The sequence below is a fragment of the Stegostoma tigrinum genome, chromosome 14 (genome assembly GCF_030684315.1).
Source record: "Stegostoma tigrinum isolate sSteTig4 chromosome 14, sSteTig4.hap1, whole genome shotgun sequence".
In the NCBI taxonomy this organism is placed as follows: Eukaryota; Metazoa; Chordata; class Chondrichthyes; order Orectolobiformes; family Stegostomatidae; genus Stegostoma; species Stegostoma tigrinum.
The window spans coordinates 50016006-50029235 of record NC_081367.1 but is presented as its reverse complement, the minus strand read 5'-3'; the positions used below and the strand labels follow the sequence as shown (position 1 = coordinate 50029235).

The window sequence follows — 13230 nt, the reverse complement described above, 5'->3', positions numbered from 1 at the left end:
GTGTCTTCAAACAGATGAAAATGTCGATAAAGTTGGAATCAATAGAACCAAATGCATGTTATTTTGCCAAATGAAACTGAGATATACTCAATGTGGAGAATCTATTGTCACAGTTGAATATTCTTATTTGACAGTATGATATGAATGTAGAATTACTGATTTGGAACAGCTTGATGAATAATGCCAATGTATTGACCACTCTGACTTCATGAGCTGACAACTCCACTTCTGGCCTTGTGATTGCAAAAAGGCCATCGATGTTGTTGAATATGGATGTACTGATGACCCATCCTGAGAAGCTCCTGCAGTGAGGTACAGGAACTGACATGATTGCTTTGCAGTAATATAATAAATATCTGTCAGGACATGTACACAAATTCAGCTGGTGGAGTTTAATCCTTAATGCTTTTGAGACTAATTTTGCTCTGACTCATTTGATCCAGATGCTTTGAAAAGCTGTATGGTTTTCAAGGGCAGGTATTTTCATCTCACCTCTGGAATACAACTCATTTGTCTCTGTTTGGAGCAATGCTGAGTGTTCCAGGAAATGAGAACAATGAAAGTGGAAGAACATAGAATCAAAGGTGTGTTTTTATTCACATGAAGTTGTGAGACATTCTGGAGGCAAAAAAATCCAGATTTTGTTCCAAGTGTTGAAGAAATATAGTCAAACAGCAGGTGAATAAGATATTGGCAGATCACCCACCGACCTCAATTTCACTTTCTTTGCTCCAGAATCCCTCAGACCATGGTTAATGAAATCTGTCTATCTCTTCCTTAAATTACATGTCCCAACATCTACCGCTCTCTGGTGTATTGAATTCCACAGATTTGCAACACTTTGACAGGTTTTATTTTCTCCTCACTTCTTTGACATTTGCATAATGGGCAGCACAATGGCTCAGTGGTTAGCACTGCAGCCTCACAGCGCCAGGGGCCTGGGTTCAATTCCTGCCTCGGGTAACTGTCTGTGTGGAGTCTGCACATTCTCCCCGTGTCTGCGTGGGTTTCCTTCGGGTGCTCTGGTTTCCTCCCACAGTCCAAAGAGGTGCAGGTTAGGTGGATTGGCCGTGCTAAATTGCCCGTAGCGTTCAGTGATGTGTGGGTCTGGGTGGGATGCTTCAAGGGGCAGTGTGGAGTTGTTGGGCCAAAGGCCCTGTTTCCACACTGGAGGGAATCTAATCTAAATCTAGGACCTCTCATTCTAGCTTGTACTACATCAGGAAACATGCATTCTAAGATGACTTTATCAGTCTCTTTAATATTGTATTTACATCAAATAGCTCTCCTCTCATTCCTTGACCTTGAGAAGGTGAAGGTTGAGAACGTTCAATGAACCTTCACTGGAAAAATCCCTTGCCTTTAGAATCAGTCTCGTGAACCTCATTGGAACTGCCTCGAATGCATCCAAATCCATGCACAAGTAAATGGTCCAAGAACATATCTAATAGTCCAGGTAGTGTTAGAACATAGAACAGTACAGCACAGAATAGGACCTTCAGCCCACGATGTTGTGCCGACCATTGATCCTGATGTATGCACCCTCAAATTTCTGTGACCATATGCATGTCCAGCAATCTCTTAAATGACCCCAATGACCTTGCTTCCACAACTGCTGCTGGCAACGCATTGCATGCTCTCACAACTCTGTGTAAAGAACCCGCCTCTGACATCCCCTCTATACTTTCCTCCAACCAGCTTAAAACTATGGCCCCTCGTGTTAGCCATTTCTCCCCTGGGAAATAGTCTCTGGCTATCAACTCTATCTATGCCTCTCATTATCTTGTATATCTCAATTAGGTCCCCTCTCCTCCTCCTTTTCTCCAATGAAAAAAGTCCGAGCTCAGTCAACCTCTCTTCATAAGATAAGCCCTCCAGTCCAGGCAGCATCCTGGTAAACCTCCTCTGAACCCTCTCCAAAGCAACCACATCTTTCCTATAATAGGGCGACCAGAACTGGACGCAGTATTCCAAGTGCGGTCTAACCAAAGTTTTATAGAGCTGCAACAAGATCTCACGACTCTTAAACTCAATCCCCCTGTTAATGAAAGCCAAAACACCATATGCTTTCTTAACAACCCTGTCCACTTGGGTGGCCATTTTAAGGGATCTATGTATCTGCACACCAAGATCCCTCTGTTCCTCCACACTGCCAAGAATCCTATCCTTAATCCTGTACTCAGCTTTCAAATTCGACCTTCCAAAATGCATCACCTCGCATTTATCCAGGTTGAACTCCATCTGCCACCTCCCAGCCCATCTCTGCATCCTGTCAATGTCTCGCTGCAGCCTACCACAGCCCTCTATACTGTCAACGACACCTCCAACCTTCGTGTCGTCTGCAAACTTGCTGACCCATCCTTCAATCCCCTCATCCAAGTCATTAATAAAAATTACAAACAGTAGAGGCCCAAGGACAGAGCCCTGTGGAACCCCACTCACCACTGACTTCCAGGCAGAATATTTTCCTTCTACTACCACTCGCTGCCTTCTGTTGGCCAGCCAATTCTGTATCCAGACAGCTTAGTTCCCCTGCATCCCATTCCTCCTGACCTTCTGAATGAGCTTACCATGGGGAACTTTATCAAATGCCTTGCTGAAGTCCATATACACCACATCCACAGCTCGACCCTCATCAACTTTTCTAGTCACATCCTCAAAGAACTCGATAAGGTTTGTGAGGCATGATCTGCCCCTCACAAAGCCGTGTTGACTGCATTTAATCAAGCCATGCTCTTCCAAATGGTCATAAATCCTATCCCTCAGAATCCTTTCCAACACCTTGCAGACAACAGACGTGAAACTTAGTGGTCTGTAATTGCCCGGGATTTCCCTATTTCCTTTCTTGAAGAGAGGAATTACATTTGCCTCTCTCCAGTCCTCAGGTACGACTCCAGTGGAGAGCAAGGATGCAAAGATGCTCGCAAGTGGCGAAGCAATTGCATTTCTCACTTCCCAAAGCAGCCGAGGACAAATCTGGTCCGGGCCTGGTGACTTGTCATCTTAATGTTTGACAAAATTTTCAGCACATCAGCTTCCTCTATCTCTATCCATTCCAGCATGCACACCTGCTCTTCAAAGGTTTCATTCACTACAAAGTTCGTTTCTTTCGTAAAGACAGAAGCAAAAAACTCATTTAGGGCTTCCCCTACCTCCTCAGACTCCACACACAAGTTCCCTATGCTATCCCTGATCGGCTCTACTCTTTCTTTGACCATTCTCTTATTCCTCACATAAGTGTAAAATGCCTTTGTGTTTTCCCTGATTCCTTCTGCCAAGCCTTTCTCGTGACCCCTCCTGGCTCTCCTCAGACCATTTTTGAGCTCCTTCCTTGCCTGCGTGTAATCCTCTCTAGCTGAACTTGACCCTAGCTTCCTCCACCTTATGCAAGCTGCCTTCTTCCCTTTCACAAGAAGCTCCACCGCTCTCGTCATCCAAGGTTCCTTTATCTTACCCCTTCTTGCCTGTTTCAGAGGGACATATTTATTCATCACTCGCAACAATTGTTCCTTAAACAGTCTCCATATGTCTATAGTGCCCTTACCATGGAACAATTGCTCCCAGTCCATGCTTCCTAACTCATGTCTAATCGCATCATAGTTTCCTCTTCCCCAATTAAATATCCTCCCATTTTGCCTAATCCTCTCCTTCTCCATAGCTATGTAGAATGTGAGGCAGTTATGGTCACTATCACCAAAATGCTCTCCCACCACAAGATCTGATAGCTGCCCCGGCTCGTTTCCGAGCACCAAGTCTAGAATGGCCTCTCCCCTCGTCGGCCTGTCAACGTACTGCATTAGGAAACCCTCCTGAACACACCTTACAAAAACAGCTCCATTCAAATCTTCTGCTCGAAGGAGGTTCCAATCAATATTAGGAAAGTTAAAGTCACCCATTACAACAACCCTACTACGTCCACACTTTTCCAAAATCTGCCGACCTATGCTTTCTTCAATCTCCCTGCTGCTATTGGGGGGGGCCTGTAGTAAACCCCTAACGAGGTGACTACTCCCTTGCTGTTCCTAATTTCCACCCATACTGACTCGGTAGGCAGATCTTCCTCGACAATGGAAGCTTCTGTAGCTGTGATACCCTCTCTGATTAGTAGTGCTACACCCCCTCCTCTTTGTCCCCCCCTCCCTATTCTTTTTAAATGCTCTCAACCCTGGAACATCCAGCAACCATTCCTGCCCATGAGAAACCCATGTCTCTGTTATGGCCACAACATCATAGCACCAGGTACTGATCCATGCTCTAAGTTCATCACTTTTATTCCTGATACTCCTTGCGTTAAAGCAAACACACTTTAACTGATCCCTTGGTTCCTTCCCAGGAAAATCTTTCCCACTAGCTGGTCTACCTCTTGCTACTGCCTCACCTGCATCAACGCTCACCTCCGGCATACAGCTCAGGTTCCCACGCCCCTGCCATACTAGTTTAAATCCTCTCGAACTACTCGAGCAAACCTTCCACCCAGGACATCGGTCCCCTTCCAGTTCAGATGCAATCCGTCCTTCTTGTACAGGTCCCACCTTCCCCAGAAGGCATCCTAATTATCTACATATCTGAAGCCCTCCCTCCTACACCAGCTGCGCAGCCACATGTTAAGCTGCGCCCGCTCCCTGTTCCTCGCCTCGCTATCTCGTGGCACCGGTAGTAAACTAGAGAACACTACTCTGTTCGTCCTGCTTTGCAGCTTCCATCCTAACTCCCTGAAATCACTTTTTATATCCTCAATCCTATTTCTGACTATATCATTAGTGCCAATATGTAACACGATTTCTGGCTGTTCGCCCTCCCCTTTTAGAACCTTATACACCCGATCGGTGTTGTTGAAAGAATGTTTTGGCTGCTCACAGTGGGGTAATATTAATAAATGAATACTGTCATATCACTTGAACTCAGGGATAAACCACGGGATGCACACATTACTAGGAATGCACTATTGACTACCATGTAGTGGGTGAGAATGAGAGATTCAAATATGTGGGAAAATAGCTGAATACAGAAACCATAGTGCTGTAATATCTGTGGATTCAATTGCCTCGATATTAAGTGAGATACCCACAGTGCAAAAGGAGCTGATGACTGAAAATTCCTAAAATGTAATCAAGTGAAATTTATTAGCAATCATTTGACCAGCCCAACAAGAGAGATACAGTTCTCGATAGATTTGATGCAGCCTGGCCTGCTGTGTTCCTCCACCTCCACACTGTGTTATCTCTCACACCACCATCAGCAGTTCTTTCTACCTCTGAGCTACAGTTCTAGGTTTAGTTTCAGAACTCAGGTTGGCCAGGTGGCTTAACAAATACTGAGTGACCATAACAGAAACGGTCAAAATACAATTAGATTACACACAATTCTGATAGACTGATGTCAAATTTACAATTTCTGGAAGGCAAATTTTCTAAAGCTATGCAATGTTCACCTTTCAGCACAGAAGTAGTTTACAGAATAACAGGAACGGTGTTTTTGCAAACAATTTACTTATCATTCCATGAATGCACGAAGACAAAAATTGTGAGTGGGACTTAGACTATCACAAGGGCATCTTTACTTTGTAAGATGTTGTCCAAATTCAGTTCACAAATGAATCTGGGAAACTGAGTTTGAATTACAAGAGGCATTTGTCTGACAAAGAAGTCACCACCTTCTGCATCTCTCAGCATCGTGTGGCCTCAAGAATATAGTGTAGCCTGAGGGATGTTGTTCAGTACATTTGCACACAAAGCCCCTTCGTTCAGTTCTTCTAATGATATAAATATGAGAATTACGTAAGGAATATTCAGATTCATTGGTTTCATTCCCTGTCCATCAAAGTGATGGTACTGCTAAGCACTGCTTATGTCACAGAGAGATGAATCCTAATTAGGGGGAAAGCTGCCCTGTTAAAATCTGCAACATACACTTTGCAGAGTTATAGAATGAGCGAGTTTAAATTTTAAGAGCTTTTCATAGGGATGCTGCATCATTTACCGAAGTTGAATTCACTATGGGAAAAAGATTATACTTTCTAGTCCTTGAACTATTAATTTTGTAATTGAATTCCTATCAAATGTATATTGAATGTATAGTTATCATTTTTTCACAAATTTTGAAAAATGTTCAGCCCTTATCATCTCTATCCTAGCTTGAAATCCTCCCATTGAGGGGGGCACTGATCAGAGCTCCTAGTCGGACCCTTGAAGTAGCTGAGATTTGGTAACCCGTCTACAACTTGTCAAAAAAAATCTGTCCTGTGGATTGTAAAATTCTCAGCTGCTCCCTGCCCTCCAGGAATAGTCAGGTCAACTCTTCAGAACCATTCAGTTATTGGTTCGTTCTGTCTTCCTCATGTAGCAGGGAGAGCTTCAATTGCGGAGCATGTCTGTTTCAGAATAGCATGTGAAAGTGTCGAGGATTATTTCTAATTTATTTTGTTCAACACCAATCTGATTGACAGTTGCCGACTGTTGTCACAGCTCCTGAGGTTAACGTTTTTGGAGAATTAGTGACCAGCGAGTTTTGAGAAGATTTGTAGCTCAGGTTGAGGTTCTGGGTGTGAGTTTGCTTGCTGAGCTGGAAGGTTTGTTTTCAGACGTTTCGTCACCATTTTAGGTAACATCATCAGTGAGCCTCCGACGAAGCGCTGGTGTTATGTCCCGCTTTCTATATATCTGGTTAGGTTTCCTTGGGTTGGTGATGTCATTTCCTGCGTTGGTGATGTCATTTCCTGTTCTTTTTCTCAGGGGTGGTAGATTGGCTCCAATCTGCTTGCAGATACCAACACTTACCAACAGGTGGCGATAGACCGGACCCCACAACTGGAGAACCGAATTACAGCTTTACTCAAAAAACTTCAAAAATCTGGAGAATTAAACAAGAGAGACTTCCAAAAAATGAAACCAGCTGGATCTAACACACCACGTTTCTATGGACTACCAAAACTTCACAAACCAGGAGCCCCCCTCAGACCCATAGTGTCGCTACCTGGAACACCAACCTACAGACTAGCCAAGGAACTACACCAAAGACTAAAACACCTAGTAAAAGACTCCCACCACTCCATTCGCTCCACCCAAGAATTCCTGAACACCAAACACACCAAGATAGAAGAGGATGAAATAATGGTCTCCTTTGACGTAACAGCCGTGTTCACATCCACCAACATCAACCTGGCCAAAGAAACACTGATGACACTATTAGAAGAACAGAAGACACATACACCAGACACCACCAACCTCATCAGCAAGGACAACATCATCAAGCTAGTGGACCTATGCCTCACCACCCACTTCACTTTCAATAACAAAACCTACAGACAAACCAACGGTACACCCATGGGATCTCCGATATCAGGGTTCTTAGCAGAGGCAGTAATGCAGAGACTCGAACAAACAGCTCTGCCAATCATCCAACCCAAACTTTGGGTCCACTATGTGGATGACACCTTTGTCATCACTAAACAAAACAAATTAGAGGAAACATTCAAGACCATCAAATAATACCCTTTACTGGCATAACATTCACAAAAGAGGAGGAAAACAACAACAAACTGCCATTCCTAGATGTCACAGTAGAGCGAACAGCCAATGGGGAACTTCAAACCAGCGTCTACAGGAAAACAACACACACGGACCAAATACCGAACTACAGGAGCAACCATCCCAACACCCACAAACGAAGCTGCATTAGAACATTATTCCAACGAGCCACCACACACTGCAGCACAAAGGAACTACGCAGAGCAGAGAAAAATCATCTATACAGCGTATTCAAAAAGAATGGGTACCCTATGAACACAGTCCGCCGATTCCTCAGCAACAAACCCAAACAAACAGACAAAACGGGCTCAGAAACCATAACCACTCTCCCCTACATCAAAGACATTTCCAAAATGACTGCCAGACTACTCGGACCTCTTGGCATCAGGGTAGTCCACAAACCCACCAACACACTAAAACAGCAGCTAGTGAACTGAAATACGGACAACAAACAAAACGAACGTCATCTACAAAATACCTTGCAAGAACTGTGACAAACACTACATTGGGCAAACTGGCAGAAAGCTAGCCACCAGGATACATGAACATCAACTAGCCACAAAACGACATGACCCACTATCACTCGTATCCTCACATACAGATGAGAAAGGACACCACTTTGATTGGGACAACACATCCATCCTAGGACAAGCCAAACAGAGACACGCACGAGAATTCCTAGAAGCATGGCATTCCAGCCGGAACTCCATCAACAAACACTTTGATTTGGAGCCAATCTACCATCCCTGAGAAAAAGAACAGGAAATGACATCACCAACCCAAGGAAACCTAACCAGATAAATAGAAAGCAGGACATAACACCAGCGCTTCGTCAGAGGCTCACTGATGATGTTACCTGGAATGGTGACGAAACGTCTGAAAAATAACCTTCCAGCTCAGCGAGCAAACTCTCACCCACAATTAGTGACCATTTGTTAATTATCCTCCTTTTGTGATGTACTCTGATCTTTTGATATTGTTGTGTTTGCTATTACAGTTATCAAGGCCTGTTTAAAAAATATGATGTCCTTCATTTTGGTATTAGCAGCCACAATTTGAAGTATGTTCTTTAGCGTGGATTTGTAAATACCTGTTGGTGGTGGAAAAATTGTTGATTGATTGTTTTCTGCGTTTGATGATGTGGTCCCTGCACTATCATCCATATCAAAATTTGGATAATCATCGGTAACATAATCTGAAATGAAAACGGAAAATGTAAGGTCAGGCAACTGTGCAGGGAGAAGGAAAATGATCACTTCAAGTTGAGAAGTTAAAAACCATTTGGACATGCTTTATGCATTCTGAGTTGATTTCGTGTCTTCAAACAGATGAAAATGTCGATAAAGTTGGAATCAATAGAACCAAATGCATGTTATTTTGCCAAATGAAACTGAGATATACTCAATGTGGAGAATCTATTGTCACAGTTGAATATTCTTATTTGACAGTATGATATGAATGTAGAATTACTGATTTGGAACAGCTTGATGAATAATGCCAATGTATTGACCACTCTGACTTCATGAGCTGACAACTCCACTTCTGGCCTTGTGATTGCAAAAAGGCCATCGATGTTGTTGAATATGGATGTACTGATGACCCATCCTGAGAAGCTCCTGCAGTGAGGTACAGGAACTGACATGATTGCTTTGCAGTAATATAATAAATATCTGTCAGGACATGTACACAAATTCAGCTGGTGGAGTTTAATCCTTAATGCTTTTGAGACTAATTTTGCTCTGACTCATTTGATCCAGATGCTTTGAAAAGCTGTATGGTTTTCAAGGGCAGGTATTTTCATCTCACCTCTGGAATACAACTCATTTGTCTCTGTTTGGAGCAATGCTGAGTGTTCCAGGAAATGAGAACAATGAAAGTGGAAGAACATAGAATCAAAGGTGTGTTTTTATTCACATGAAGTTGTGAGACATTCTGGAGGCAAAAAAATCCAGATTTTGTTCCAAGTGTTGAAGAAATATAGTCAAACAGCAGGTGAATAAGATATTGGCAGATCACCCACCGACCTCAATTTCACTTTCTTTGCTCCAGAATCCCTCAGACCATGGTTAATGAAATCTGTCTATCTCTTCCTTAAATTACATGTCCCAACATCTACCGCTCTCTGGTGTATTGAATTCCACAGATTTGCAACACTTTGACAGGTTTTATTTTCTCCTCACTTCTTTGACATTTGCATAATGGGCAGCACAATGGCTCAGTGGTTAGCACTGCAGCCTCACAGCGCCAGGGGCCTGGGTTCAATTCCTGCCTCGGGTAACTGTCTGTGTGGAGTCTGCACATTCTCCCCGTGTCTGCGTGGGTTTCCTTCGGGTGCTCTGGTTTCCTCCCACAGTCCAAAGAGGTGCAGGTTAGGTGGATTGGCCGTGCTAAATTGCCCGTAGCGTTCAGTGATGTGTGGGTCTGGGTGGGATGCTTCAAGGGGCAGTGTGGAGTTGTTGGGCCAAAGGCCCTGTTTCCACACTGTAGGGAATCTAATCTAAATCTAGGACCTCTCATTCTAGCTTGTACTACATCAGGAAACATGCATTCTAAGATGACTTTATCAGTCTCTTTAATATTGTATTTACATCAAATAGCTCTCCTCTCATTCCTTGACCTTGAGAAGGTGAAGGTTGAGAACGTTCAATGAACCTTCACTGGAAAAATCCCTTGCCTTTAGAATCAGTCTCGTGAACCTCATTGGAACTGCCTCGAATGCATCCAAATCCATGCACAAGTAAATGGTCCAAGAACATATCTAATAGTCCAGGTAGTGTTAGAACATAGAACAGTACAGCACAGAATAGGACCTTCAGCCCACGATGTTGTGCCGACCATTGATCCTGATGTATGCACCCTCAAATTTCTGTGACCATATGCATGTCCAGCAATCTCTTAAATGACCCCAATGACCTTGCTTCCACAACTGCTGCTGGCAACGCATTGCATGCTCTCACAACTCTGTGTAAAGAACCCGCCTCTGACATCCCCTCTATACTTTCCTCCAACCAGCTTAAAACTATGGCCCCTCGTGTTAGCCATTTCTCCCCTGGGAAATAGTCTCTGGCTATCAACTCTATCTATGCCTCTCATTATCTTGTATATCTCAATTAGGTCCCCTCTCCTCCTCCTTTTCTCCAATGAAAAAAGTCCGAGCTCAGTCAACCTCTCTTCATAAGATAAGCCCTCCAGTCCAGGCAGCATCCTGGTAAACCTCCTCTGAACCCTCTCCAAAGCAACCACATCTTTCCTATAATAGGGCGACCAGAACTGGACGCAGTATTCCAAGTGCGGTCTAACCAAAGTTTTATAGAGCTGCAACAAGATCTCACGACTCTTAAACTCAATCCCCCTGTTAATGAAAGCCAAAACACCATATGCTTTCTTAACAACCCTGTCCACTTGGGTGGCCATTTTAAGGGATCTATGTATCTGCACACCAAGATCCCTCTGTTCCTCCACACTGCCAAGAATCCTATCCTTAATCCTGTACTCAGCTTTCAAATTCGACCTTCCAAAATGCATCACCTCGCATTTATCCAGGTTGAACTCCATCTGCCACCTCCCAGCCCATCTCTGCATCCTGTCAATGTCTCGCTGCAGCCTACCACAGCCCTCTATACTGTCAACGACACCTCCAACCTTCGTGTCGTCTGCAAACTTGCTGACCCATCCTTCAATCCCCTCATCCAAGTCATTAATAAAAATTACAAACAGTAGAGGCCCAAGGACAGAGCCCTGTGGAACCCCACTCACCACTGACTTCCAGGCAGAATATTTTCCTTCTACTACCACTCGCTGCCTTCTGTTGGCCAGCCAATTCTGTATCCAGACAGCTTAGTTCCCCTGCATCCCATTCCTCCTGACCTTCTGAATGAGCTTACCATGGGGAACTTTATCAAATGCCTTGCTGAAGTCCATATACACCACATCCACAGCTCGACCCTCATCAACTTTTCTAGTCACATCCTCAAAGAACTCGATAAGGTTTGTGAGGCATGATCTGCCCCTCACAAAGCCGTGTTGACTGCATTTAATCAAGCCATGCTCTTCCAAATGGTCATAAATCCTATCCCTCAGAATCCTTTCCAACACCTTGCAGACAACAGACGTGAAACTTAGTGGTCTGTAATTGCCCGGGATTTCCCTATTTCCTTTCTTGAAGAGAGGAATTACATTTGCCTCTCTCCAGTCCTCAGGTACGACTCCAGTGGAGAGCAAGGATGCAAAGATGCTCGCAAGTGGCGAAGCAATTGCATTTCTCACTTCCCAAAGCAGCCGAGGACAAATCTGGTCCGGGCCTGGTGACTTGTCATCTTAATGTTTGACAAAATTTTCAGCACATCAGCTTCCTCTATCTCTATCCATTCCAGCATGCACACCTGCTCTTCAAAGGTTTCATTCACTACAAAGTTCGTTTCTTTCGTAAAGACAGAAGCAAAAAACTCATTTAGGGCTTCCCCTACCTCCTCAGACTCCACACACAAGTTCCCTATGCTATCCCTGATCGGCTCTACTCTTTCTTTGACCATTCTCTTATTCCTCACATAAGTGTAAAATGCCTTTGTGTTTTCCCTGATTCCTTCTGCCAAGCCTTTCTCGTGACCCCTCCTGGCTCTCCTCAGACCATTTTTGAGCTCCTTCCTTGCCTGCGTGTAATCCTCTCTAGCTGAACTTGACCCTAGCTTCCTCCACCTTATGCAAGCTGCCTTCTTCCCTTTCACAAGAAGCTCCACCGCTCTCGTCATCCAAGGTTCCTTTATCTTACCCCTTCTTGCCTGTTTCAGAGGGACATATTTATTCATCACTCGCAACAATTGTTCCTTAAACAGTCTCCATATGTCTATAGTGCCCTTACCATGGAACAATTGCTCCCAGTCCATGCTTCCTAACTCATGTCTAATCGCATCATAGTTTCCTCTTCCCCAATTAAATATCCTCCCATTTTGCCTAATCCTCTCCTTCTCCATAGCTATGTAGAATGTGAGGCAGTTATGGTCACTATCACCAAAATGCTCTCCCACCACAAGATCTGATAGCTGCCCCGGCTCGTTTCCGAGCACCAAGTCTAGAATGGCCTCTCCCCTCGTCGGCCTGTCAACGTACTGCATTAGGAAACCCTCCTGAACACACCTTACAAAAACAGCTCCATTCAAATCTTCTGCTCGAAGGAGGTTCCAATCAATATTAGGAAAGTTAAAGTCACCCATTACAACAACCCTACTACGTCCACACTTTTCCAAAATCTGCCGACCTATGCTTTCTTCAATCTCCCTGCTGCTATTGGGGGGGGCCTGTAGTAAACCCCTAACGAGGTGACTACTCCCTTGCTGTTCCTAATTTCCACCCATACTGACTCGGTAGGCAAATCTTCCTCGACAATGGAAGCTTCTGTAGCTGTGATACCCTCTCTGATTAGTAGTGCTACACCCCCTCCTCTTTGTCCCCCCCTCCCTATTCTTTTTAAATGCTCTCAACCCTGGAACATCCAGCAACCATTCCTGCCCATGAGAAACCCATGTCTCTGTTATGGCCACAACATCATAGCACCCGGTACTGATCCATGCTCTAAGTTCATCACTTTTATTCCTGATACTCCTTGCGTTAAAGCAAACACACTTTAACTGATCCCTTGGTTCCTTCCCAGGAAAATCTTTCCCACTAGCTGGTCTACCTCTTGCTACTGCCTCACCTGCATCAACGC

At 44.2% G+C, this 13230-nt stretch overlaps 1 protein-coding gene across 6 annotated transcripts in view; it reads right to left on the bottom strand.

Moving 5' to 3' along the window:
• LOC125457487 (mucin-4-like) overlaps positions 1-13230 on the bottom strand; it is a 165982-nt gene that overhangs the window by 128628 nt on the left and 24124 nt on the right. For all 6 annotated transcript variants that reach the window (XM_059651135.1, XM_059651134.1, XM_059651137.1 and 3 more), the window contains exon 5: positions 8617-8721. In XM_059651135.1, the coding sequence (XP_059507118.1) occupies positions 8617-8721 (105 nt within the window). The remainder of the gene's footprint in view (positions 1-8616; positions 8722-13230) is intronic.